We start from the raw sequence: 27,034 nt of genomic DNA, 5'->3' as shown, positions 1-27,034 counted from the left end.
GCACATGTTGGGCAGGGGGCGGGGCAGGGAGCTGAGGCGTGATGAAACGGCCTTTGGGGACCCAGGGGGGCACAGGGCAAGGGCATGGCAGCCAGAGACTGGCTCACGGGGCGAGGGGGCGGGCTCTGTGGTCTGAGCACAAAGGAGAAGCAGGTTGAAGGAGAGAGAGGGAGGGAAGGAGAGGGATGAGGGCAGGTGGAAAGCCCCCCTCTTCCTGGTTTCTGCTTCACTCCATCCCCCCACCCCATCCTGGGGCCTGCGGATTGGAAGTGGAGGCGGGGGTGGCTAAATAATAATAATCGGAAGAGCAAATGCTTCCATGGCATTTACTGTGTGCCAGGCCCATCCTAACTACTTTCTATGTGTGAGTTCTTTCGGTCCCCTATAACCCCCGGCAAGGCAACGCTGGAAGTTCCCCAGGGGAAGTCTGAGGACCTGGGCCCCACCCTCAGGAGATCACAGTTCAATGTGGGGTGGGGAAGCGGAAAGCAAAACCAAGACCTGTGAAACAGAAATGTCTCCCAGACTAGCTTGGAGGGAACTAGAACCCAGGCACCCAGGCCTTTAGCAAGGGCGTCTCCAGACACCAGAGTTCAGTGCTAAGCCAGGGGGGACTCCATGGGGAAAGTGGCAGCTAAGCTAGCAGTCTAAGCTCTGGGTGGGCAGAAGGGAGCCAAGGCAGCTATCTAGGCTGGGAAACATCACACGTGGGGTGGTGGCAGGGACGGTAGCCAGAGCAGGAGGGCCCTGCCTGAGTTCTGGTCCCGTCCCCTTGTTGACACCCATTGCCACGGCTCACGCACAGCTCTGGCTTGTCTGGTGCCTGCCACTAAACTGATAAAGCCAAGTACTTTGTGTTCATTCAAGCCTCACAGCAATCTTGTGACGGAGGCACCGTGGCCCATTTCACAGTTAAGGAAACTGAGACCCAGGGAGTTAATAAGACCACACAGCACTGAAGTGCCAGTCAGCCAGTATCCCGGTCCCCCTCTGTGCTGACTTTCTCCCTGGCTTCCTAGAGACCTGCCCCTCTCTCTCACTGGGCTTCCTCACCCAAGGTGGACGCGAACCCCTCCGAGTGCTTTTGTAAACAGCCTTGGAGTGCAGTGGAGGTGGCCTGTATAAGTCTATAGTTTCACTATATGGCCTGATGTTTTTAAAAAACTTACAATCTGGTTTGTCCTTGTCCTCAGAAAATGGCCTTGGCCCCAGATGAAGGCTGGACCCACGTGCCAGGGACCTCAGAGGGCTGAGGGTTGGGCTGAGGGAGGCCAGAGAGGATGGTGCCATCCGCCCCAGCCCGGCCTGCTTCTCGGCACTCGCACGTTAGGCAACGACTTGTGGGAAGGGAGTTCTAAGGGTTTTTCGGCTGGAGGGCCACCGACAAGGGAGGGCTACCCGAGCCTGGGCCTATGTGGGCCGCTTGGTGCTGGTGAGACCCCACAGAGGTTCTCAGCATTGAATTTGCCAGCGCCGGGAGTCGGCACGTGCCAGGCTCTGCGCTCAGCACGTCCCCTGCACCAGCTCTCCGAGCCAACACGTGGACGGAGCTTGTGCCGATAAAGCAGGTGCTACTGTCACCCCCATTTCACAGAGGAGGCAAACGAGGCCCAGAGAGATGAGTAAACCTGCCTTGAGGTCACCCAGCTGATACTCAGAGCCAGGCAGCTGGCCCTTGAGCCCCACATGCCCTGCCTCTCTCCAAACCGCCTGTGGTCAGCTAGCGAGCCTGCTGACTCGCTTGTCGAAGCAGACAGGCTTCGGCCAACCAGACCACGTGATTTCCCTGGTCGCCTCAGCACCCAGCCCCAAGCCTCGCCCTCAGGCCCTTCTTGGGTATTCATGAAGCCTGGGGTCTCTGAGCTGCTGGCTGTGGGGAGGGCGGGCCTGGGCTGCTCCCACCAGGCTTTGCATCTCTGCGCCAAGCGGACATCCAGCCCTTGGCTCTGCACTTCCTGGCTGCTCGTCCATGTGCCCGCCGCGTGCCCCACTTCCCGCTGCCCAGCCTGGAGCTGGCACATGACTGGCAGTGAGCCAGCTGGGCTGCGCACAGAGCTGGAATTTCAGCAGCAGGGCCAAGGCTGAGGGAGCAGGCCAGGCCCTCCTGCAGCGGGTGTGAGGCCAAGGGGGCTGCCGCACCTCCTTCCTCCCCTGTGTGCCTCCACTCCCTCCCCCCTCCCCTTCCCCATCTGTCACCCTTCTTGTGCCACCCCTTTCCTTTTTGGGGAGGGCAGGGTGGTGCCTGGATGCTTTTGTCCTCCTCTTTTCACCTGCTCCCATTTTCCTCAACCCAAGCCTCACTCTTTAGCTCCATCCCTGCCTGTGGAAAGAGACCTCCGTGCTGATGGCTGCAGAGAGGCACAGCCTGGCCCTGCGGGGTTGGCATCAGGCCCTTGGGAAAGGTTTTTGGACCTGTGTGTATTTTGCCAAACCTGAATCCTGGGATGGCCCTGCTGTCTCTGGGGGTACCTGGGACCTTCCGGATTCTTATGGGTCTGGGGTACCTGAGGGAGCAGCGGACTGGAAAGGAGATGGGCAGGCTTGTTCAGGGCGTTAGAGGAGGCATGGTCTTCCGTGGGGAAAGAACTTTAATAGCACCTACCACTGTCTAGCAATGGATGCAAGAGGGCAGGTAGTGAGCTTTCTGAGCCAGGGGTGGGTGGCCATTTACAACCGGCAGTACAGGGGTTTCCCATCCTGGGTAGGAAGCACCTGCTTTGCTTTGTCTCTGATGCAGTGTGACCTGAGGCCCAGAGGATCCCAGGAAGTCTTGCCAAGGCAGGGGTCTGTGTCCTGCAAAGTTCTCTGAACCCATGTAGAGGACTGGTCCTTTTCCAAGGGGCGTGTCTGGTGTCTGCACCCATCGGAGTTGGGACGAGCCCCTGTGCTTCCTTCACCTCCCCCAGGGTGCTGGTAGGCTAGATCAGGTTCGGGAGTCCTGAGCTGGCTGCCCAGACCACTTCGGAGTTGGGGCCAGATGTGGTCAGCAGCTGCTCCAGGCCCACCACGTGCTAATCCACCCGCAGGGCAGAAGGAGGATCTTGTAAAGTGGTGCAAATCCCCCCAATTGGCCTCATCTGTCTTTGTCGGCCTCTGAGTTGGGGAGCGAAAATGGGCCCTTGCAAGTCAGCGACTCTGCAAATAGCTTTTGCTCTCCCTGCCAGGGAAATCTCGCTCAGTTTTTACCACTAAGAAAAATGTAAAAGGCAGATTCATGTGCTGGTCCCCATGTCCAGGCAGGAGGCCCTAGAGCAAGGCAACAGGCAGCCCAGGGCCGCTGTGGGGCGGGGGCGGGGGGCAGGGGTCCCGGAGCTTTCCCTTCTTAATCTCAGCAGCTGCATCTTGATCCCTTTCATGTTTGGGGCTTCAGGATAAGAGTCTGTTTCCAGGACAGTGTCTGTAGCTCTAACACTCTCTGAAAACCACCGTCCTACTGACTAGGGCACCTGCCCTCTTCGTTCCAACGCATCCTGTGGTCCTGTGGCCTTGGGCACATGTGCCGTCAAACAGAAGTGGAGGTCCCATTTCTCATATGGCCACAGCAGGAGCGTGAACCAAAAGGTGCCTGCAGGAGGTTGGAGACCCTGGCAGGGGAAGGCCTGCTCCTCCAAGGGGCTCCCCACAGCAGCGTGGAGCTGACTTCCCAGGGAGCGCTTAGGCTGCAGCTTAGGCTGCAGACAGTCCAGCCGTGCAGGCCAGGGCTTCTCTTCCTGGCCCTTGGACAGCTCCAAGCCTCAGGGACTTCTCACCCACCCCACCTCAGTCCACCCCACCCTCCCCTCCGTGGGACCCAGGGCCAGGAGGTGTGTGCCCAGTGCACCCCTTCCCAGTGGCACACCGGCCAGCCTTTGCATGCTGTTGGGTCCCTGCCGAGGCCAGGAGGGCTGAGGCTGCCACTCTGACCCCTGGGCAGGGCCCTCTCTGAGAACCATCCCTACACCCTCAGGGGGCCAGGTGGCAGGCAGGGCCTCTGCCTATGCCAGGAGCAGCCCTCAGCAGAGCAGCCAGCCAGGAAGGCTCTCCCTGAGTCCCGCAGAAACTCCCTCTCTGGCTAGCCCTGCGCAGGTGCACTCCATAGAGTCAAGCAGGCTTTCCCCGTGGTATCAGCCTTTTTTCCCCTCCCAGCAGACTGTCACCCTCCTCCCCCACATCCTCGGCTCAGCTCTTCTGTGGCCTGACCTGGGATGCTACACCTCAGGTGCCTAGGAGGTCATCTTTTGGCCCAAGTCAGCCCCAGCCCTCTACTTGGCCTGGTGGTGTCCTTCCTTCTTGCCTATTTACTCCTACAGCCGCTAGCCCCTCAGCAGGACCCATCCCTGCCTCCCCTACAGGCCTGAGGGGGACCCACCACCCTTAAGGCTTCCAGGTAGCTCCTGGCTGGGGATGAAGATGTCCACGTGTGCGTGGCAGGAGAACCCCGTGCCTCAGCGCTCACACCCGAGGAGGATGGGCCATCCACTGGCTCCAGTCAGAGAGCAGGGGTTTGCCCTTGTCCCTGACCTCCAGAGGAAGGCAATCAGACAGGGAATTTGGAAGGGAGATAACTCATCAAGGAGCCTGCCTGCTCCGCAGAGCATCAAATCAGCTGAGAAATAACAATTGTGTCACCAAAATTAACTCTGCATTTGCAGCCGGCCGCCAGGCAGGAGTGGCCCCTGGAGCTCCGCTGGCAGCAGAGCTGAAGCCAGTCCTCTGAGGGCCTGCCCGCAGGCAACCAGGAGCCCCGGGCACCGCCCCACCCCACCCACTCTGCCCCACCCTACCCTGCTTCCTAGCCACCACGGGGATGGAGCAGGGCACCCCTGCATCCTGAAGGAGCAGACCAGGTACTGTCCTGGAGAGCGGCCCCCTCCTGCAGCGGGCTGGCCAGAGCCCTCAGCAACTTTCCCAGCTGGGCTGCGGCGAGGACGGCGCAACGCTGGGGCGATGCTGCCCCTTAGTGGAGAGGAGCGGGAGGGCCCCGGGCTCTGGGAAACCTGGGAAAGCCAGCAACTGGGTGGCTAACCACTGGCCTGGCCAAGCAACCTGGCCCCAAGAGGTCCCTCTGGCCCCCTCAGGCAGCCAATCCAGGGCCAGTGGGTTTCCCAAAATCCAGAGCAAGAGGAGAGGACTGAACTTCTGGGCCCACACCCGCTCCTGCTCAGTCCCCACCCAGCAGCTTTCTTGTGTCCCCTCTCTTCCCTTTCACTTGCCCTCCCCGACGGCTCACGCTTTCTCTCTGCGGGGGGGAGGCCCTCAGAGGCAGCTCTGGGGGGTGGGGGTGGCCTGGAGTTTGGGCTCTTGTCTGGCATTGCTCTAAAGAGCTGTGTGACCTGGGGTGAATTGGTTTACCTCTCTGGGCCTTGTGACTGTGTCTGGAACATGGGGGATCCCTAAGAGCTGTCCAGTTTGAAAAACCTGATCCCTTGGCATCAGCCTTTTACAGCTTTCCCGATCTGTGAGTAGGTCAAGGAATAGTTTAGAGAGCCTTGGCTCTGTTTATAGGCCTGGAGCTGGTAGATTTATAACTGGGGCTCAGTTTATCCGCCTCAAGAGCAGAGCAGTGTTTATCAGCTCAGTCTTCAGTAGCCTAAGGAAACATTGTGAGAGGGGTAGTACTTACTTATGAGAACATAGGCTAAAGATGCGATAACATTTCAAAGTTTTGCTTTTTCAACTGTTAAGCTTTTTTAATTCAAAATTTTGAAACTAATAGTATTCTGCAAAAGTACCAACTCTTTTCCACGGCTGAGACTCTAAGGCAGGTGCCTCTCGCTCCTCAAATCCCTGCCTTTCCCGGCAAGGGCCGAGTGCTTGTCACCAAGGCACAGCCTTTGATGACCTGCCACCAAGCCTCCTCCCCACGGATCCACGTAACAGCGAACCTCCTCTCTCCCCCAGATCGCAGAGACCTACGCCTTCCTTCCGCGAGAGGCTGTGACCCGGTTCCTAATGAGCTGCACAGAGTGTCAGAAGAGGATGCACTTTAATTCCAACGGCCTGGAGCCCAAAGGTAGGGGAGGTGGTGGGTGTGCTGGAGGCTTAGGGGAGGCTCTGCAGGGAGGGGCTGTCCCCCGACGGGCCTGCCCTTTGCTGGCACCGACCGAAAAGTGCACGGCCAGCAGTCGTCACAATTCCCAAAGGCCAGCATGAGTCCATGGAGCTGCCCAGAAAGCCTCATTTTAGTTTTTTTTTTTTTAAACTTCTTTTTAAATGTCAAGTTTCACTTAAAAACCAACAGTACATTCCTCCCCACTGCCCTTCAAGACTCTCTTCTCCCACCAAGGTTCTAGAAGGAAATGGCCACCTTACCCTGTTCCCTAAGCTCTGTAATTCTTGCCACCCAGGCTTCACCCCGGGCAGTGTCCGCATGGATCCGGTCTCACTGAGGACAGGAACACAGCCCCCCCACCCTGTAGTAGCAGGCCCGCGGTCAGGAGGCCTCCCTACCACTGTTAGTTCCCCACCTCCCCGCCCCTCAGGGCACACTCAGATCTATGGGATTGGCTAGTTTAAAATGCCCTTTAACCTAGTAACCAAGCCACCTCCCCACGGCTTGTGACCAGCCAAAGGTGGTCCCTTGGTTCAGCAGCCACGCTCTCCAGCCCTGCCCTGCCCAGAGAGATGCAGCAAGGACCCCCCCACAACCTCATCCTGAACGTCCAGAGGTCTGGGAAGTCTAGGCGGTCTGTTCGCAGCTGACTTTGGCGCCGTGAGATGGGCTGATGTGTGGCTGGTGTGATTATAACTCAGCCCCGAGAAATGATACCTGGAGGGGCCCCTTACCACGGCTTCTAGGCTGCACCTGGGCATCAGGCCTGCAAAGGTCGCCGAGGTCAGAGGGTGTTTGCCTGGGGATGGAAGCAGATTCGGAATGAAGGGCGAGCCATTTACTCAGGTGGTGTCCCAGTGGTGTCCACTGAGGGTGTGGGGACACCAATCATGAAGCCCAGCGACAACAAAGGAATTGGAGCCTATGCATTGAGTTGGGGCTCCCCTCCTCTTTGAGTCCCTGATGTGACTTCTGACAGCAGCTACCTCACTGATCCAAAGGCCTTCCTGTCTGTGGGGGCCATTAGGCCACAGCCACTTCCATGAGCTCCCTGGAGAGCCGCTAAAAGTATGAGGGCCAGGAATTAATCCAGTTGATCCCTCATAAGTGTTGTGTTCATGGTTTAAGAGCAGGGGCTCCAGGGCTGCACTGGATGGGCTCAAATCTCAGCTCTGCCACTCAATAGCTATATGTCCTGAACAAGTGACTTCCCCTCTGTGAGCCTCAGTTTCCTCATCTGTGAAATGGGTTAATGGTGCCTGTCTAGAGAAGCTGATGAAATTTGAGAGCTGATCCCTGTACCTGGCACGGGGGGCTGCCATGCAGCAGCAGTGATCAGTGATAACATCCAGGGACCGAGTGAGGCCCCTGTTCCATGTGGCCTGGCTTTGGCTGAGTGGGTTCAACCCCTGTGCCAGGATGACACTTTGGTACTTGCAGATGGGTCAGGAGGCTTTCCCGGCTTCACTGCCCCCTCTTCTACCCCTGCACCACCCCTGGCCAGGTCTAGGGCCATGGTGATGGCTGCTTCTGCCCTTCCCACCCATCTGCCCGTCCCCGCCTGTGCTGTTCTAGTCGTTTCCATAACAACTGGCAGAGTCAGACACAGAACCGCTCTCCTGGGGGAACAGAGGCAGGCCAAGAGGGGCTGCGTTTGTGGGCTGCTCCAGGGCGTCTGCAGGCTCCATCTATGCTGCTCCTTTCTCTCCGCTGCTGTGGAGGACGACCGAGCCCCCACCCTCGCTCCCCAGTGAAGGTGGCGCGTGGTCTCCAGGGCGGCATCTGAGGAGGATGCCGAGCACAGCAGCAGCTGGCTTCTTCTCCTGCTGCCACCACCGGGTCCCCAGCCCCAGGGAGGAAGTGGGGGGACGGAGGGAGGTGGAGAGGGAGAAAGCACATGTGCCGGCTTCATGGACCCTGTGCTGGAGCCTCTCTGTCCCGGGGTTTGCTCCGGCAGGACAGAGGGCAGGCGGAGTAAGGCTGCACCGTGCCCATCCTCGGGTGGAGGCTCCTTCCTTGTTCCCAGGAGAGGAGCTTCCTGTACACGGAGAGGAGGAGATACTGAGGGAGCAGGAGACTGCGTGACCTCAGTGTCTCAGAAGTGGGCTTAGGGTCTGGCAGGCCTGGGTGTGCCATCCCACTCCCTGCTATATGCCCCTCAGCAGGTTCAGGGACCTCTCTGTTCAACTGCTTGTAACACCTCTTAGGATCCTGTAAGGTTGTCTGTCTCTGGTTACAGCTGAGGAAAGGCAGAGAGAGGTGGTTCCGTGAAATCGCTTGTCCGAGGTCCCCAGAAGGGAGGAGAACTTACCTTCCCATCAGTGAATGAGAGGAACGCTCCCCTCTCGGGTTTTCACGAGGACTCTGTTGAATTAAAGGAGCCCGTTCTGTAGGGCACCACCGGGTACAGGGGGTGCCTAGGGAACGCCAGCCTGCCCCCACCCCACCCCCATGTTGTTGCCCCGCCCGAGGCACAAGACTGCCAAGATCTAGGTGTCTCTTGGGGAGACACACGGTCACCCCGGGTCCACAACCTGGCCTCTGGGCAAAAGAGAAGGCTTTTGTTTCTGGAGGTTTCCAGTGAGTCTGAAAGGCCCCTCTGCCTGCTTAATGGCTGAGGCCTTAGTGTCTGGATCACCCTAGGCAGCTAGCAGTCCTTTCTCCTGCCCCAGCCGAGAGCCTGGAGGTCCTGTCTCCACCTGCCATCCCAGCCCTCTGGATGCAGTCAGCTGCACCCCTGCCATGCCCGCCTTCCCTCCTCCCCTGCCCGCCTGCCCTCTGGGAAACCCAAGCCCACCCCAGGCCCCAGGTTCCTGTCCCAGGAAGGTAGGGCAGGAGGGAGACAGAGAACAGGATGGAGACTTCTCAAGGGGCTGCTGCGAGAACCTTTGCTTCCTGGCCTTGTGTTAGAAAGAAAGAAAGGAAGCAGAGCAGCCTCCCCTGCTTCGTGGTTTGTCCCCTGCAGAGAGTGGAGGCCTGGACGGTCCTGTGCCCTCCCCCAGAGCCAGGAGCACAAACAAAGGAGGCCGCCGAGGATCAGGAAGTCTGAGGATGGGAAATTCCAGGGCCTCCCGGCTCCACGCTCTTCTTCAACCAGCCCCTGAGCCGGGCGGAGAGGAGACAGAGATGAGAATGGGGTGTGTCTTGGGCCCAGCCCTGGCTGCTGGGGAACGGGGCCTCTGGGGCATGTTTCACTCTTCTTTGATGTGACAAAATATGGCTGTGGCTGCAGACTAGGAGTTAGCAGTGGGCAACGCAAGTTACCTGCCCAAGGGTCTCTTCCCCAGCGAGAGCCTCCTGTGCAGGTGGTGGCACCTTGGCAGCCAGGCCCGGGTTCCTCTGTGTGCTTTCCAATCCCCTCCCTGCCTGATCCCCCTTTTCTGTCCTTCCCCATGTGACCCCATTCCAGCTTGTTCCTCTGCCCCTGCAGCCTTCCTGTGCTGGCCTGTCCTCTTTTGGCTCTCCTACCTGCTCGCTGTGTGACACGGGGTGGTTGCAAAGTCTCCCCACGTGCTGTTGCCTTATCTGTAAAATGAGGGTCTGAACACTAGCGCCCACCTCACGAGTTCTTGGGAGCATCGCGCAGGAGGGTCTGCCTGGAGCTGTGGTCTGAGTGCTTGACTGGAAGTCCTGTTGCAATCCTCTCTCCACAAAGCTGCCTGGACCTTTTCCAGAGCCCTGTGAGTGCTGCTGCCTTGGAGCCCTAATGACCATCCCTCTGCACCCCCTCCCCCCGACTGTCCCCACCCTGAATGCACACACATCCGCACTCCTTGAAGAGGTGCTGACCTGTCGATTCCCCTCCCTGGGGGAGAGGTTTTTCCACCATCTTCTGAGCCAGTCCTAGGCCTAAGACCTCTCTGAATCTGAACCCTGCCACAGGCTGGCTGGTCTCAAGGCCCCTCTGTGCCAGGCCTTCATCATCTTTCAGCCCCCAGCCCTGCCCCCGAGGGCTCTCGCCCCTGGCACCCAGAAACTATAGGCGTGTATGTGTGTGTGTGTGTGTGTGTGTGTGTTTTGTCTTTTGAGGGCCACACCCGCAGCATATGGAGGTTCCCAGGCTAGGGGTCTCATCGGAGCTGTTGCTACCGGCCTATGCCAGAGCCACAGCAACTCTAGATCCGAGCCGCGTCTGCGACCTACACCACAGTTCACAGAAATGCCGGACCCTTAAACCACTGAGCAAGGCCAGGGATCAAACCCGCAACCTCATGGTTCCTAGTCGATTCATTTCCGCTGTGCCACAAGGTGTCTTTGGACAGAGGAGTTCCTCCATCCTGTACGTGGAAACTCGTGAGAATTGCCACCTTGTGTTCCACCTGGAGGACCCTGGGCCACCACCTCAGCAGGAACTTGGGTTGATTGGCAAATGCCACGGGAACGCAGCTGTGGTCAGCGCTCGGCCTGGCCTGGGAGAGCCTCTCCAGCACTGGTTATTCTCAAGGCCTGGAAAACTAGGTCTAGTGCTTGGGCTGGCTTCAGTTTTCCTTGGCAAAGACGTGTCGAAACATTTCTTTGGGTAGTTCCTCGCCTCTCTCATCAGCAACCTGCTGGGTTATTTCAGCTCTGTGACCCCTACCAGCTCCTAACTCACCAGTGGTCTCAGGTTACTTATAGTGGCTCAGGAGTGGCCCCTGTATTTGTTGACCACAGCAGGGGCCTGGCCTGTCCAACAGAGTCCAAGGAAGCCACTTCTTCCTCATTCGTGTGTCCATCCTAGCTCATTCCCCATCCCCCATCAGCACCTGGCTCCACAGAGCCCCACTGGCCCTGCTCTGTAGCTCTTTCCTACTAAGCTGAGTCTCTTCGTGAGTGGCACTTATCACCCCCAGAAGCTGGTGGCTCCCCACTGCCAAAAACACTGCCTGCCTGTCTCCTGGCTGTGCTGTGGCCGAGTTCTGACCTCCCACAGCCAGCTCCCTGGCACATTCCCCGCACCTGGAATGTCTCCCGCCGGCCAAGGTCCTGCCTCCCTGACTCTCTCACTTCTGGAACTGCAGACGCAAGCATTTCGCTACACACCGATCTCTGATGGATTCGTGTGTGTGCCCGGGATGTCCCTGCTTCCCCAAACAAGGGCATCCTGCCTCCTCTCCTTGAGCTCTCCTGGCTCACCTCTGGGCACTGGAAGCAGTTTCTGATCTGTGGACATGCTGGGCAGGGAGCAGGCAAGGAGGCCCCCTTCTTTAGCCTCCCAAGATTACATTCCAGCCATTGTGGGGTTTTTTTTCCCTAAATCAATTTGTACCTGGCTTTTTAAAAGTTACCTTGGGAATTAGTGTCATGGCTCAGTGGTAACAAACCCGACTAGTATCCATGAGGATGTGGGTTCAATCCCTGGCCCCACTCAGTGGGTTAAGGATCCGGCATTGCTGTGAGCTGTGGTGTAGGTTGTAGACACGGTTTGGATTGCAGCTACAGCTCCGATTCGACTCCTAGCCTGGGAACTTCTATATGCCACAAGTGCCGCCCTAAAAAAGAAGACAAAAAAAAAAATTTTTCCTTAAATAAAAGTTACCTTTTTAGGAGTTCTCTGGAGGTTCAGAGGATTAAGGACTTGGCATTGTCGCTGCTGTGGCACAGGTTCAGTCCCTGGCCCGGGTACTTCCACAGGCCACAGGCGTGGGCAAATAAATAAACAAATAAATGAAGTTACCTTTTCGTAAGTAGTCGTGGCATATCAGGCAGGACATGGGTGACCATCAGTAAAGGAACAGGGTCCAGCCTCCACAGACAACAGAATCGCCATGGCACCCAGTGAAGTCTTCACTGAAGCTCTGATCAGGCCTCTTAGGGTGGAGGGCCCTTCTCACGTAGCAGCTTTTCACCAGACAGCCTTGTCTTTGAGGAAATGGAAAGGACAGAATCTTACATCTGAAGACCCGAGATCCGAAAACGGGAACCGTGGCTCTTCTGAGTGATGTCATCTGAATGTGGCCACAACGTCTGCCCCACAGAGTGCATCTAACCCCCTCGATCGGGGCTGGGGGCAGGTCCCCGCCTGCCCCTGGGTTGCAGAAGGTTTGATCCAGGCAGCAAGGAGAAGAGGACTCAAGGTCACAAAAATGCATTTAGCTTCCCCAGAGCTCGGGGCGTCTATGCCGGAGGAGCCAGTGTGCGCTGGTGCCAGGGAACTCCTTTGCCACAGAACCAAGAGGCAAGCCCTTAAGAAAAGGAAAAAGGTTTGGCCCATTTCAAGTCAGTTTCTGAGACATTCTCCTAGTGATATTTACCTCCTCCTGGAAGAACAGAAATTCTGCATATGACAGCATAGGTGTAAAAAGCCAAACTGTTCTGCATTTCCGTGAAACCTGACAAGAAATGTTATTCAAGAGGGATTCCACCTCAAAACTCATGGACCCTGTTTTCTGTAGGACTGTCGGTATCCTTACCAAGTAGGAATTCCCTTTTGGGTAGTTTTTCCCCCTGTTGGCAGGGGCCTTTTTTCTTTATCGTGGCAAAACATACCATAGAACTTGCCATTTTAATCATCTTCAAGTGTACAACTCAGTGGCTTTAGTCATATTCACCCTGCTGGACAATCACCACCACTATCAATTTCCAAAACTTTTTCATCACACCAAACAGAAACTGTGGACCCATGAAGCAGTAACTTCCCATCCCCACACCCCCGCCCCTAGTAACCTCTCTTCTACTTTCTGTCTCTGTGAATGTGCCTGTTCTAGATATTCCATCTACGGGGAATCACACAGGATTTGTTCTTTGGCGTCTGGCTTCTTTCACTCAGCAGAGTGTTTTCAAGGTTGCAGGGGCCTGTCTAGCCTGGGCTCCGGCTCTGGAGGAGCAGCTTCAGCAGATCCCTGCCTTTCTCAACCCCCACCCCATCACCCGCTCCCCTGGGCATCCCCTGGGTGCAGTGCAGATGGCAGAGAGTAGTTGCTCCCACTTCTCCTCGCACTGCTCAAACCCCAGCCCGTGAGCAGAACTAGGCCCGGGGGGTTGGTGGGGTGGGTTGGGTGGGGCTTGGGTCAAAGGCCTGGCGCCCTTGGAAGCCAGGGGAGGAGGCGGAGAATAGGTAACCAAGACTATTTTCTGGACAGAGGCTAGGGCCGGGTCAAGTACTAAATGACTAAATGAGGCCCCAGTTAGTGTGACGTGTCCCAGCCAGTGGCTCCAGGGTGTTGAGCTTGGTCACCGTAGGGGACATCTGAAGGGGAAGCTGGGCTGGGGAGAGAAGTGATGGGAGTTCCCTTTGAATCACGCTTCCTGTCCTCTCAGCTTCTTCCAGTGCCAGTGCAGTCTCTCCCATGCGACCCCCACGGTGGCATCGAGGATGCAGAACACAATGGCTGGGCAGTGTCCCCCGCAGCATCCTTTGCCAAAGGCAGCCTGGCCAGACATTTCAAGAGTTATGGCATATTCCTACCCTTTGACCCATGAATTCCACGTCTTGGAATCTGGTCTAAAGAGGAAACGATCAGAAATACAGGCCAACATTCATGCACAAAGATGTTCCCCGCAGTGTTTATAACAGCCCCCCAATGGGGAACAACCTAAATAGCCAGTCATAAGGGACTGACTTAAGGAAAGTATGGAAAAATAGTACAGGACTATAAAAATTATACTTGCAAAGCAAAACAATGATGGTGGGGGAAATGCCTGTGACAAAATGTTAAGCAAAAAAAAGTTTTTTTAAAGCGGATTATATCATTCTCTGTACACATTATGATACCAAGCATGTAAAGAAGAGACATCACAGGGAAAAAAATAAACAGAAGCATATGCCAAGCTGCTTGGTGCAATTATGGGTTTTTTTTATTATTATTATTTTTCCTTACATCTTTCCACATTCTGCAAATGCTCTGCAAAGAGAACATGCGTTACTTTGATCTTCAGGACGAGAAAGCAATAAACGGGAGGAACAGTGCTCCTCTCCGCGTGATTAAAGAGGAACTAGAATTTGGGGGATACTGGAGGCCTGGCCCAGACCCCTGAGCCGTGTGGTACCTGATGTGCTTCAGGGGGTGATGCTATGGAGGTGGGGGACCAGGTGGAGTGGTGGCGGGCCTGGGAGCTGGCTCAGACCAGCCTTGGAAACTTAAATGACCACGAGGCCCTGGCAGTTACAGCACTCATAATCGAGAGAGGGTGTGCAGGGCCATAGATAGGAAGGGATGGCCACACAGAGAGCTCACACTCTGTCTCCAAAGAGTGGCCGCCACCCAGCCAAGCTGGGTGCTCACCACATGGGCATGAGGGCTCTGTGCGGCCAGACCCTCCATCTTTCACAGAAGCCAGAAACCCCTGATGTCTGAAATGCAAACTCTCTCCCGAAACACCAGCACCTAATTGAAAAATACTTTGGGTGCCGTGCAGTCCACATCCACGGGCCAGAAACGGTGGGCGGGCCACCAGTCCGCCACCACCAGCCTGCTCCCGCTCCGCCCACCTCATGCGGGTGCCGGGCTGCCAGTGGCCCACAGCACAGGCTGAAAGGAGCTTCCTTTTGTTCTTTCTGCCAGAAAATGAGCCTCCCTCTCCTCTGGTCTCCGGGATTATCGATTACAACATGCCCCTCACCTCCACGTACCTGAAGCAGATGAAGCTGCGCGTGATGAATTCCCAGGAGCAGGTAAGGCGTCGCCCCCACCCCCCGCGCGCCCCACCTGGAGGCGTCCTAACTTGCCTTGATGGGGTTGATCCTTTCCGAGACTGGGGCCACAGCCTGTGTAAACACACTGGAAATCAAAGAGGCCCTTATCTGGTTATCTGGGCCGTGCAGTCTAGGCTGAGAGGGGTGGGAAGGAATGTGTTCCTAGTTAGAGGGTCTGCTGGGCAGACCGCCCTGCTGGGTCTTCAGTCAAACTTCCCTTAAGGGCAGGGGCGAGGGAGGGGGGTGGGTAAGAGCAGCTGACCTTGGCTCTTGGGTGGTTCTTTCTCTGCTCTGCGCTTTGTCACTGGCCTCCTCTCCCCAGGGAGGCCGGGGCGGAGGGGGGCAGGGGCTGGCTGCCAGCCTGTGGCCTCTGTCACTCTTGGGGCCCAGACAGGCCCGGAGGATGGGCCTTGGAGGGTGGCCTAGGTGAAATAAGGCCCTGGGCCCCCCCGGGTGGCCAAGACTCCCCGGCTGTGGGTTGCCCAGAGCCGTCAGGCCCCATACACACAGGCTATGGAAAGAAACCCCTCCTGCCTGCCTCCCCGCATGGTCCACTCTCCAGCCCTTTGCAAAGCAAGGTGCCTGTCCTTCAAAGAAGGACTGGGTGAGGAGCTCCTGCTGTGGCTCACAGGGGTCAGTGGCATCTTGGGAGTATTGGGACGCAGTTCCACCCACACGGAACAGTGGGTGAAGGATTCAGCACTGCTGCAGCCGTGGCTTAGGTCACGACTGCGGCCGGATCTGATCCTCGGCCCCCGACCTCCATTTGCCACTGGGCGGCCAAAATGGGGGGCGGGGGGCAGGTACTAGGTAAGTGCCACCCCCTCCCTCTGCCACTGCCCCAAACCAAAGTCACAATTTCTCACCTCCTGCTTCAAGCTTTCTCATCTGTTGTGGCGTATGAATCTACCACATCTTCCAGGCCCAGCTAGGGAAATGGGTTCTTTCTCCCCCGTTGGAGGTCTGACTCCCAGCCCTGGGTACATGCCTTCCTGGTCCAGCTGGTCTCCTTGACAACCTGAGCTTGTGTCTGCCGCCGATGGGGATGATGGCTCTGAATTCAGCCCCAAGGAGATGTAGCAGGACATGTTTAGGCAGCATCTGGGGCTGTGGCACCCGTTTAAGGATATGAGCTGGTTTCCTTGGGTTCTGCCCTCCCCTAAGGAGGAGGCATGGTGTGTCCTTCTGTCCCCATGGCCTCTGAAGGTCAAATGAAGTGAGCCTTGCCCTGGGTGGTAGAGCCGTTTGTGTGTCTGCGTCCTCGCGTCTTTTCATCCGAGATTGTCTATTCTACGATGGTTGTATCCCTAAGAAATTTCATGTTGTCATCAAAAATATCGTCGGTGGGGAATATGGTGTTGGGTTTACCACTCACAGCCACAAAGTTGTTTTTGTGCGGGGTCGCCAGGAATAAGGGTGTTGCTTTCGTTAATAGTTACAAAATCTAAAAGCCACGGTGCAGTTTTGGCCTGCGATCTCAGACTACCGCTGCAGGGCAATTGGTGGTCTTTCTTCTCCTGTAACCGTCCACACTCACACCGTCCAGGCACCTGGCTTCTCACACGTTCTTATCACCATTCTCTTCCGTCTCGGTGAAGAGTGAGGCACAGAGGCGCTTGAACAGCCAAACAGCCAGGAGTACAGCCCCACCACTTGCTCTTTCTTACAAAATGGTGCTAGATCCAGCTCACCACCAGAACCAGTAGCAGTCAGTGTGGCCCACACTGTGACACCCCCCCCCCATTAATGGATCCTACTGTGTTTTGTTTGGTTTTACAAATTTTTACCATCTGTGGGACATTAAGATTGTTGGTTAGGTGAGTTCCCGTCATAGCTCAGTGGTTAATGAATCCGACTAGGAACCATGAGGTTGCAGATTCGATCCCTGGCCTCGCTCAGTGGGTTGGGGATCCGGCGTTGCCGTGAGCTGTGGTGTAGGTCACAGGCGCCACTCGGATCTGGCATTGCTGTGGCTGTGGTAGACCAGTGGCTACAGCTCCGATTAGACCCCTAGCCTGGGAACCTCCACATGCTGCAGAAGGACAGAAAAAAAAAAAAAAAGACTGTTGGTTAGGTGCATTAGCAGGGATTCTGTCATTCGGCAAATACTTAGGGAGCCCCACTCTGTGAGCCAGTCTCTGGAGATGAGCAAAAACAGCTCTTCTCATGGTGTAGAGGGAGACAGACACAAATGAAAAAAGTCATACACAAATGCCCAGCACATAGCAGGCAGCAGTAAAGGACTGAGAGAGAGATTTATCAGCTGTCATGATGCAGCTGTGACAAGGGCCAGGCAGGAGACACATGCTGCTCTGAGTACTTAGAAGTACATTGGGGTTGGGGGGTGGGAACCCAGGCAGGGGTCAGGAAGATTGGCTTCAGAAGCGGGTGCTTGAGCTGAGGTCAAGATCCGAGGGGAACAGAGCTGCAGGCTGAGGAAGCAGCTTGTGCAAAGGCCCTGTGGCTTGAGAAGGACAATGACAGTGAGGATGTGAAAGGCCAGTGTGGCTGGCTTGGCATGCAGGAAGAGTTCTGTAGCTGAAGAAAAGGAGAAAAGCACAGCATTGGGCACATAAGCACTGGGTGGGACCTCAGCTGAGGGGGTCCGTTGACTGTCTTCTTCGCCTCCATTCCCAGTTTCCCAGATGGGGGAGCCCTCTGAAAGTTCCCAGTTTTCTCCAGTGTGCTGTAGATCAAAAGCGCAAACCCTCGTTGCCCACAGCTGCCTGGAGACGCCTCATCCCACCTCATGCCTAGGGTGCTTTGGCAGCCTCCCGCACTCCTCCACGCACAGCAGTGAGCTTGTGAGGCCTCAGCCCCTCAGCCGGCCCCATTATCCTGGTTCTGTAGCCAGGCACACGGCAAGACAAGAAATCACATTGCTCACCAGATTATTTATCTGCTGCAGCAAGGAAGAGCCAAGGACCCAGACGTCTTTGATTCTGCAGCTTGAGTTGGAACTAAAAATACTCATACTTGAATTGGTAGCTTCTTTCCTGTAGTGAAGTCAGAGCGGGACTCCCTGGGGTGGGCAGATGGCCTCCTATCCGAATGCTGCCCCAGGACTGGCTCTGCTGTTCTCAACCCCTGTGTCCCAAGACAAGACTCTGAAAGTGGCTTCATTCCTTGCGGGATCACTCTGACCCCGAAATGCCAACAGCGGACACCTATAATGGTGGAAAATCACTCATGCAGGCTACGTGGAGAATAAACCCAATTCTAAAGGAACAGAGCTGGGATGAATGATATTTTGTTAATGCTGAACAAAGCTCTACACCTAAAAACTCTGAGTAAGGAAAATCTACAAATTCATTTCTTTTTCTAGTATTAGATGTCCAGGAGACACTATACAGTAAGGCAAGTCGAACATTTTCCCCTCACTTCGCTTTGAGCAGACAACGAGCAGGTGGTGGGCTTGACCTGTGAACTGGATAGAATCATGTTTCCTTTCATCCAGTTGGGTCAGGTTAATATCCTGAGAATGGTCTTCCTCTGCAGCGGCTATTAGGCAATCTGAAAATCCGATAACACTCACACAAAGAGAAAGATTCTCCTTGAGGTCTGGTCCAATGCAGCAAATATTTAGGGTGTCCTCGACATGAAAGGCATTTAGAGGTCAGACTCCACCCTCCCAGGACCTCCATCCTTAGACACGGAGCCCCCAGGAGCTGTCACTGCGGTGGCCACACTCAGCTGAAAATAGGAGGGGGTAGCCTGATAAAGTTGATTTTCCCCCTTACTTAGAAAACACTCATAATGACCTAAAACTGAACTCACATTTAGTTGTACTGATGACGAGTACGTTTTCTTGTATGGGGTTGGGTGAGATTTCATGAGGTGTGAACTCTCTGGGAGAATGTGCCATAGCATTCTCTGATAAGATATGCTCCCAGAGGGGGTACAGGCCAGGCTCCTAGGGCCAGAGGCAACCCGTGAGTGCCATCCCCAGCCATGGAGCTTTCAAATCCCCATTCAGGGCTGTGCGCAAGGAAAGTGCTGGCGGCTCTTCATGAGGCTACTGGTTGTGTTTTCTGTCTCATTCAGTTTTCTCTCATGCTTTAAAAAAAAAAAATTATGCACGTGACACATGGCCTCAGTAGCAAAATGCAAAAGCAAAGTGACAAAAATCACCATCATCCCACCATCTGATCACTGTGAATATTTTGGTGTCGTCCCCCACCCCCAGACTAGTGAATAGAAAGGAATTATCCTGTATGTACCATTTTACAATGTGAAGAGAGTTGTAAAGAAGAGAGCCGACTGTTCAGAGTCTCTGCCCTGCCGCACTTACAGTTCAGTGAGAGAGACGGGAAAACCTAAAATCAGCACTCTGGGATCTGTGGGAAGAGCTTAGAGGAGGGACGGGGTGGATGCTGTTGCGGGCAGGTGGGTTAATCAGGCACCTGTTCATGTCCAGCACTTTCCACGATCAACCCCTCGTCCTCACAACTCAGCAAGGGTCACGTTATCATCCTCGTCTTACAGGTTCCATAGCTCAGGCTCAGAAAGGCTCCACACTTGCTCAAGGTCACACGACCACTAATGTGACCCGAAGCTCAGCTCTCTTCCATCCGAACCTGTGCACCTGCTGAGGTCACAGGCCCTACTTCTCCCCCACACTTCCTGGATGAGGACGTGCTTGTTAGAATCTGGAGCGGGTGCCGCCGGGGTACTGTGTATGGGATCAGCGGCAGGGCTGGTGGAGAGAAAACGTCCTTGGCAGAGACGCTGGCAGAGCAGGCAGAGAGCTTTGTTTGGCTTGGGAACTGGGAACCGCCTTAACTGTACGATGCTTAAGGAAATGCTCGGAAGAGGGATTTGGCTGGGGTGGGGTGGAGGTCACCCGCTCCCTGGCAAACTCTCTGTCATCAGCAGGGGGACCGAAAATAATTTGATCTCCACATTAGGGTGATGTTATCCTGATCTTTCCTGAGATCGCAGTGTCTGAACTAAGACCACGTTGTAGAAATCAGATCCACATCTGAAGGAGAAAGGCAAAGCATCTGTGTTCCTTCCCCAACGCATACTTTCGTTTTATAGAAGCAGAGGCTGAGACCCCGGGAGGTTCAGCAACTTTCCCAGGCAGCCCCTGGCTCAGCGCTTTTTCAGTCCCCGCCCCCCCTGCCCCCCAACTCCTTGCTCTGTCCAAAGCAGGAAAGGAGGCTGTCGGCACCTTCCTTCACCTCCCGCCTCCGTCTCACCAGTTCTTGGAGCAGCACTAATGTCCCGCTAATGGTTTTAATGGTTCTCCCAGCAGTGTGTGAAGTGGTGCCCTGCTCCATTGTTTAAACCCGCGTGATGGAGCCTCTTACTTGCCTCCATTAACCTCTGCCTCCCTTTCCTCTGCTGCTGCCGCTGGCCCAGAGTTTTCCTTGGGTCCTGGAGATTGGGGGAGGAGGGGCAGACCCTCCCCCTCCCTCCACACATTTATGGAGCCTGCAGGGTAGCCCCTGTCCAGAGCCCCGTGGTCTCCCAAGTACTGGCCCTCCTCCTCCTTTCCGTGGGCCAGTATGAAGTGGCCCTGTTCTCTGCTGAGATTCCAGCCCCCCCACCTAAGCCAGAGACCCTAGAGTCAGGCTGACAGTACCAGTTCTACCACCCACCAGCTGTGTGAGTCTGGGCAAATTGCTTCACCTCTCTGTGCTCCCTTTCACGCATGTTACTTGAGAGTAATAACAGCACTCCTACCTCGTAGAGTTATTCTGAGGGAAATGACCCAAAGCAGGCTCAGTGCTGGACACCGTAGGAGCAACAAAGGAAGCCTCAGTGACTTCTGCTACTATTGACAGCAATGTTACTCTGCAACTTCGGTTTAATAGACACAGTGAACGACCTTGTACAGGAGACCAGGGCCACAAAGATGAATAAGACAGCACAGTTACTTTCAAGGAGCTCTTCTAAGTAGAGGGGACAAGAATGCAACCGTGGACAGAAAATAGAAACAGGAAGGGACCAGGGACCTGCCAGGTGGCTCAGGGGACACTCGCTTATTTTATTTTTTTATTATTATTTTTTTAATGTAATGATTTTTATTTTTTTCCATTATAGCTGGTTTATGTTCGCTTATTTTAAAATGAGGTTTGAGGAGTTCCCACTGTGGCACAGCGGATTAAAGATCCCTAGTTGTCTCTGCCGCTGCTCAGGTCTCTGTGGGGGCACAGGTTCCATCCCTGGCTCGGAAAAACTTCCATATGCCACGGGTGCAGCCAATTAATAAATACAACAAATTAAAAAATAAAAAATAAATAAAATGAGATTCGGACCAGCAAAGAGGGCCCAGGTGAGAGACGCTGAGGGGTAATAGCCCTGGGAGGGCCTGAACTGGAGAAGGCCGGAGCCAGTTTGGGGAAAGGAAGAGAAGGAGGAGGTGGAATAGGGGACTCAGAGCCTATGCCTCTTGGAAGTAAGGCCACACACGCACGCACGGAAAAGCCCTTTCTTCAGTCAGTGCTGGGAGCCAGGCGAGGATCTGGGCAGGAAATGAGCACATTCCAAGCGTGGGACTTTCTCAGGCTTCCATCTTCCTTAGTGGAGAAGGAAACAAGCCCACTCTGAAAAGCTCTTCACATTCACTTTTTTTCTCAATTATGGAAAAATATGTGTAAAACGTGGCATTTTAGCCACTTTAAGTGTATCATTCAGTGGATTAAGTACATTCACAGTGTTGTGCAATCATTACCACTATTTCCAAAATTTTTTCATCACCCCAAATAGAAACTCTGTAACCATTAAGCAATAATCCCTCGGTCTCCCCACCCCCAGTGCCTAGTGAGCGCTGTTTTGCTTTCCATCTCTATAAATTTGACTGTCTAGATACCTCATATAAGTAGAATCACATCCTGTTTGACCTTCTGTGTCTGCCTGATTTCACTTAGCGTGTTTCCAAGGTTCATCCATGTTGCAGCATGTGTCAAAACTTCATTCCTGTTTATGGCTGGATCATATTCCATTGTATGGCTAGACCACATTTTGTTTATCCACTCATCCTTTGATGGATATTTGGGTTGTTTCCACTTTGGGGCTAGCCACGTTCACTTTTTAATCTTTTGGACCAGGTTGTGGGCCATGGAGGGATTCAAACAGGGATCTGCTCCTTCTCTCTCTGAGTCCTTACCCCTCTTTGTGGCTTCCTTTTCTTGTGGACGTTCTCAACCTCCTTCCTGCTCAGAAGGACCCCAAGAAAATAGGCAGACTGAAAGAAGAAGCATAGTTCACCGGTTACCGTGAGAGCCTGTCACTTACCTAAACAGTGCCTGACTCACAGGACTTTCAGCTGTGGAGAACCTGTGAGTTTTGACTCTGACACCTGGCCTTAAGAGCTTGACATCAGCCCAGGCACGGTGTGAGCTCAGAGGAGAAACAGCAGAATGGAAATTTTGCCATGTCCGTGGCTGTGGCTCACAATATGTGTAATCTTTAATGGTCTCTTAAGGAAGCAGAGGTTCTGATGTGTTTCTTGAAAGTTAAACAATAATCATCATGGACTAGAAATAGAATGTAGAGTGTCTAAATGACTAGAAAAAATAAAAGAGCCAAAGAAAATTTGATCAGCCCAGCAAGAGTAATTAAATAAAGGAATAAAAAAGAAGCAGCCAGAAAGAGATATAATAAATAGAAAACATAGGTAACCTAGCAGAAACAAGATCACACTCTAGAAAACCACAATACATGTAAATGGGTTAAATTCCACTACAAAGAGTCAGAAAGACTCAGATGAGGTATTTTTTATTTTTGTTTTTGTTTTTTATTTTTTCATTTTTGGCCGCACTGCAGCACATGGAGCTCCCAGGCCAGGGATCAGATCTGAGTCACACTCACGACCTAAGCTACAGCTGAGGCAATGCCGGATCCTTAATCTACTGTTTCAGGCTGAGGGTCGAACCTGTGACCCAGTGCTCCCAAGATGCCACCAATCCATTGCACCACAGTGGGAACTCCAGATGAGGTTTTTTTTTTTAATAGTAAAACCCATTTGGTATTTACAAAAGATTTTTTTTTTTTTTAATGACGAAAGAAGAAGATGAAAACACAAGAAAGAGAGGGCAGTGCTCTTCACGTCAAACAAGAGCAAAGTAAGCATGTTCAAGGCAAAAAGAAATAAGGCACAGGGAGGTACTTTATGTTTTTCAAAGGCACAGTTCCCAGTTAGATTTTGGAGCCTCTTGACTTTGGAGGTCTGCCCTTGGGGAGGTTGAGGCCTCTTGACCTCCAAGATCTGCTGTGGGGGAGAGGTTGAGGAGGGCAATAGGTCCTATGAACATAAAGAATACCTTGGGCTTCACTGTGAGAGGCAGCATCTTTCTTTCACAGCCCTCAGTATCTTCCCCATCATCGGTCTCTTAACCTTTATAATTTTTTGCTACTGTCTTGCTGTAGCCACTTCTCTAGAGCGGTATCTCCATACTTTGAGCATCAGTGTCTGCTTTCTGGAAATGCACATGAAGTGCTATTAAGGTGTGGATTCTGTGAACTGGTGAAAATGTGGGGTCTTCTGCCTTTGCTGCCTGGATTTTAGTCCCTTTTCTCCTCTCCCCACTGGGCTCACCCACCAAGGTATGCTGGGGCTACTTTCTCTGTTCCCAGCTCCTTCCCTTCTTTCCAACTCCTGGCCCTCCTGGTCCACTGCTATCTTCCTTTTCTGGTTCCATTTCTTGCCTCCCTCCTCTTAGACACCCCCCATAGGCCTCTGGCATCAGCCTGCCTCTTACTTTTATGTAGCCAAGCCTGGGGGCCCCAGCTTGCCTCCATGAGAACCCAAGAAAGGCCTGAAATGCCACTGGCCCCATTTTCAAGCTCTGAGAAGCTGTAGCACAAACCCTTCCCCATTTCAGTAAAATGCCTGGCACTGCAGAAGGTTTGTGCTGCAGCAAGAAAAACAAAAAGCCACTGAAATACTGACCTTGACCACAGCTGCTGTTTCGGTTTCTCCAGGCAAAGAATGATCCTTGGCACATTGCTGCTGTGAGAAGATGTGCAGGTGGGGTAGCTGCTCTCAGGTTCTGCTCTGTGCTCCTCAGACCCTCCCCCCACAACCCCAGGGCAGCTAACCCTCAGAAACAGCTTCTCAAGTGTTCATCTTTTTTGTTTATTTGTATTCATTTTTATTTTTAGCAATACAGTACATATTTAAAAATCGTATAGAAGACCAGCAGATCCTGCCCCAGCTCCCCACTTCAGTTTCTACCCTTCAGAGGCAGCCTCCTTTCTTTCTTATCATTTGGCTATCTCTTCTGGTATTTATCTCCTATTTCTAAATAACACGTGCTGACACTGCTAGTTCTTGATTTTTCAATTTGGGCTATTTTGGTTGTTGTTTAATTTCTTGCTGTAGGAGATAAGTGTTTACACTATTACACCCTCTCACAAACACATGTATTATTTCTCCATCTCTCAATATTATCTATACCTTCTTATTTAGATAAGTTATTATATTTATATTATTGTGACTGTAGAGGTTATTCATAGTTAAGCCAGTTAGCATCCTGTGAGTACATTTTCTTGCTTTTGATTCCCCAGAGTTAGCCATTGCTCCTTTTTTTTCAACCTTAGCCCTCTATCTTTTTGGCGGAGGGGCATTTTTGGCCACCCCGTGGCATATGGAGCTCCCTGGCCAGAGAGCAGATCAGAGCCCCAGTCACAACCTAAGCTGTAGCTGTGGCAATGCCAGCTCTCCAACCCACCATGCCGGGCCAGGAATCGAACCCATATCCCAGCAGCTTCCAAGACACCACCGATCCCATTGTGCCAAAGCCGGAGCTCCTGCCCTCTATCTTTTGATCTCACTTACGGTATATGTATTTTGTTATTTTTATTTTTATATGCTCAAATGTATTTTTTTTCTTTAATAGCTTCTGTATTTGAGTCTTAAAGAGGCTAACTCCACTCTGCGTTCATGTTCTCTTTTAGTATTTTCATGTTTTCATTTTTTAAAGAGTATTTTTGGAACAGTTTTAGACTTACAGAAAAACTGAGAAGATAGTACAGAATTCCCACGCTGTCCCCTGCGCGCAGAGTTCCCCCTGTTATTACTCTCTTACTTTAGTGTGATACATTTGTTACCATTTATGAACCAGTACTGATACATCATTGTTAACTAGATTTCCTTAGTTTTTACCTAATGTCCTTTCTCTGTTCTGCAGTCCTATCTCGGATACAGTATTAATTTACTTGTCACATCTCCTTAGGCTCTTCTTGGCTGTGACAGTTTCTCAGCCTCTCCTTGGCTCTGATGACCTTGGCAGTTTCAAAAGTCAAGTATTGTATAGAATTTTGGAATTTATCTGATGTTTTCCCCAATATAAAACCGGGGTTTGGGGTTATTAGGAGGAAGGCCACAGACACAGTGCCATTTTTACCACATCCTATGACGGGTATATACTGTCACGGTGATTCATGACTGTTGGTGTCGCCTTGGTCACACCTGGCTGAGACAGTATTTGTCAGGCCTCCTGATGGTCGAGTCCTTTTACCCGCACCCCCACTCTACGCTGTTCACTCGGGAAGGAAGTCGCGGTGCGCAGCCCACACCTGAGGAGCGGGGGTTATCTTCTCCCTCCCTGAGGGCCGAGTACCCACATACACTGTTTGGAATTCTTTTGCATAGGAGATTTGTCTCTCCTTCCTCATTTATAAATTTATTCACTCATTCAATCATTTATCTATATGGCTACTTATTTATTCTATACTTTGGGCTACAGTTCAGTCGTGCTTTATTCTGATGCTCAAACTCTTCCAGCTTTGGCCCCTGGGAACACTTTCATTTGGCTCCTGGGCTCTTTTGATATACCCTCATCGATGCGTTTTTGCAGGATGTTGTATCATTTTAGCATTCCTTTACTTTCTGGTACTGCAAGATGTGACAGGCTCATCTTTTTGTATTTTCTTCCCCAGTCCTAAAATCAGCCATATCTCCAAGGAGCTCTGATTTTTTTTTTTATTGTAGGATCATATTAAAAACCAAGATCTGTATACTAAGTGTGCTTATTGCTACTGGGATGTCCTTTCTTTTAGACCCTCTCAGCTGACAGAGCACAAAAAAAAAGAATCTACATTTTCATTTTTCCCATTTAATCTTTGATCCATTTGGAGCTTTTCCTGATACATTTTTAGATGAGATATGGCTCCCTTTGGGTCAACACCATTTATTTATTTATTTATTTATTTTTTGTCTTTTGCCATTTGTTGGGCCGCTCCCACGGCATATGGAGGTTCCCAGGCTAGGGGTCTAATCAGAGCTGTAGCCGCCAGCCTCGCCAGAGCCACAGCAACGTGGGATCCGAGCCGCGTCTGTGACCTACACCACAGCTCACGGCAACCCCAGATTCTTCACCCACTGAGCAAGGGCAGGGATCGAACCCGCAACCTCATGGTTCCTAGTCCGATTCGTTAACCACTGCGCCACGACGGGAACTCCTCAACATTATTTATTAAAGAATCTAGGAGTTCCCTTCGTGGCACAGTGGAAAGGAATCGGACTAGGAATCATGAGGTTTCGGGTTCGATCCCTGGCCTCGCTCAGTGGGTTAAGGATCTGGCATTGCCGTGAGCTGAAGTGTAGGTCGCAGACACAGCTTGGATCTGGCATTGCTGTGGCTGTGGCGTAGGCCAGCATCTATAGGTCTGATTTGACCCTTAGCCTGGGAACCTCCATAAATGCCTCGGGTGCGGCCCTAAAACAGCAAAACAAAAAAGAGTCTGTTTTCTTCCCATCGATTTGGGATGCCACCTTTATAATTTACCAAATTACTATCTGAAACAGAATCTACTTCTATTCAGTCCTTTGGTTTCTTTGTCTAGTCATGTAACAGCTCCACACTGTTTTAAGAGTAATATGTCTTAATATCTAATACGTCTCATAAACTACTACGTCTTACTATCCAGCAGGAGTTGTTCCCTTCCTTGTCATCCTTCTTTTTAAAAGTTTTCTTGGCTTGAAAAAAAGAGTTATTTGGAAAAAGAAAAATGTTTCCTGCCTAAAAAATTGTGTACACCCTTCTTGGTGAGGGAAAGACACTCTGGAGGCATCGTTGATCTGACCACATAAAATGCTAAGCTGAGGCCCTTTGACCACAGGCCTTTCTATCACCCCAAAACGGGGTGGATTGTGATCCAGGAGCATCATGATCTTGTGTTGGAATCTGAGGGCTGTGAACCTTGACAGCCCAGTGGCACCATCCTCCGAAGGACAGCAACAGGCAAACAGGGCCTTTCCGAACTTGAGAGGGGAAGTTTTCTGGGAAACCTCTTTTTCGAGAGGACAAAACCCCGCTGACAAACATCTTTGTTAGGGGCCATTATTTTCGTGAGGGATATACATCATTGAGAATCCTCAAGTGCTTTCAAGAAACTGGCTGCAGTTTCCAAATACTCCAAGAAAATGAGCATCATGG

General features: G+C 52.9%; 1 protein-coding gene across 1 annotated transcript in view; it reads left to right on the top strand.

The window, feature by feature from the left end:
• The window catches only part of NOL4L (nucleolar protein 4 like), a 130,200-nt gene that overhangs the window by 51,274 nt on the left and 51,892 nt on the right, over nt 1-27,034 (top strand). Inside the window, exons 3-4 of the mRNA XM_021077429.1 lie at nt 5,881-5,992; nt 14,515-14,624. Coding sequence (XP_020933088.1) covers nt 5,881-5,992; nt 14,515-14,624 — 222 coding nt within the window. The remainder of the gene's footprint in view (nt 1-5,880; nt 5,993-14,514; nt 14,625-27,034) is intronic.

This window comes from Sus scrofa, chromosome 17 (genome assembly GCF_000003025.6).
Source record: "Sus scrofa isolate TJ Tabasco breed Duroc chromosome 17, Sscrofa11.1, whole genome shotgun sequence".
Taxonomy (NCBI): domain Eukaryota; kingdom Metazoa; phylum Chordata; class Mammalia; order Artiodactyla; family Suidae; genus Sus; species Sus scrofa.
Note: the sequence above shows the minus strand (reverse complement) of the source record. Positions and strands in the feature narration are given on the sequence as shown.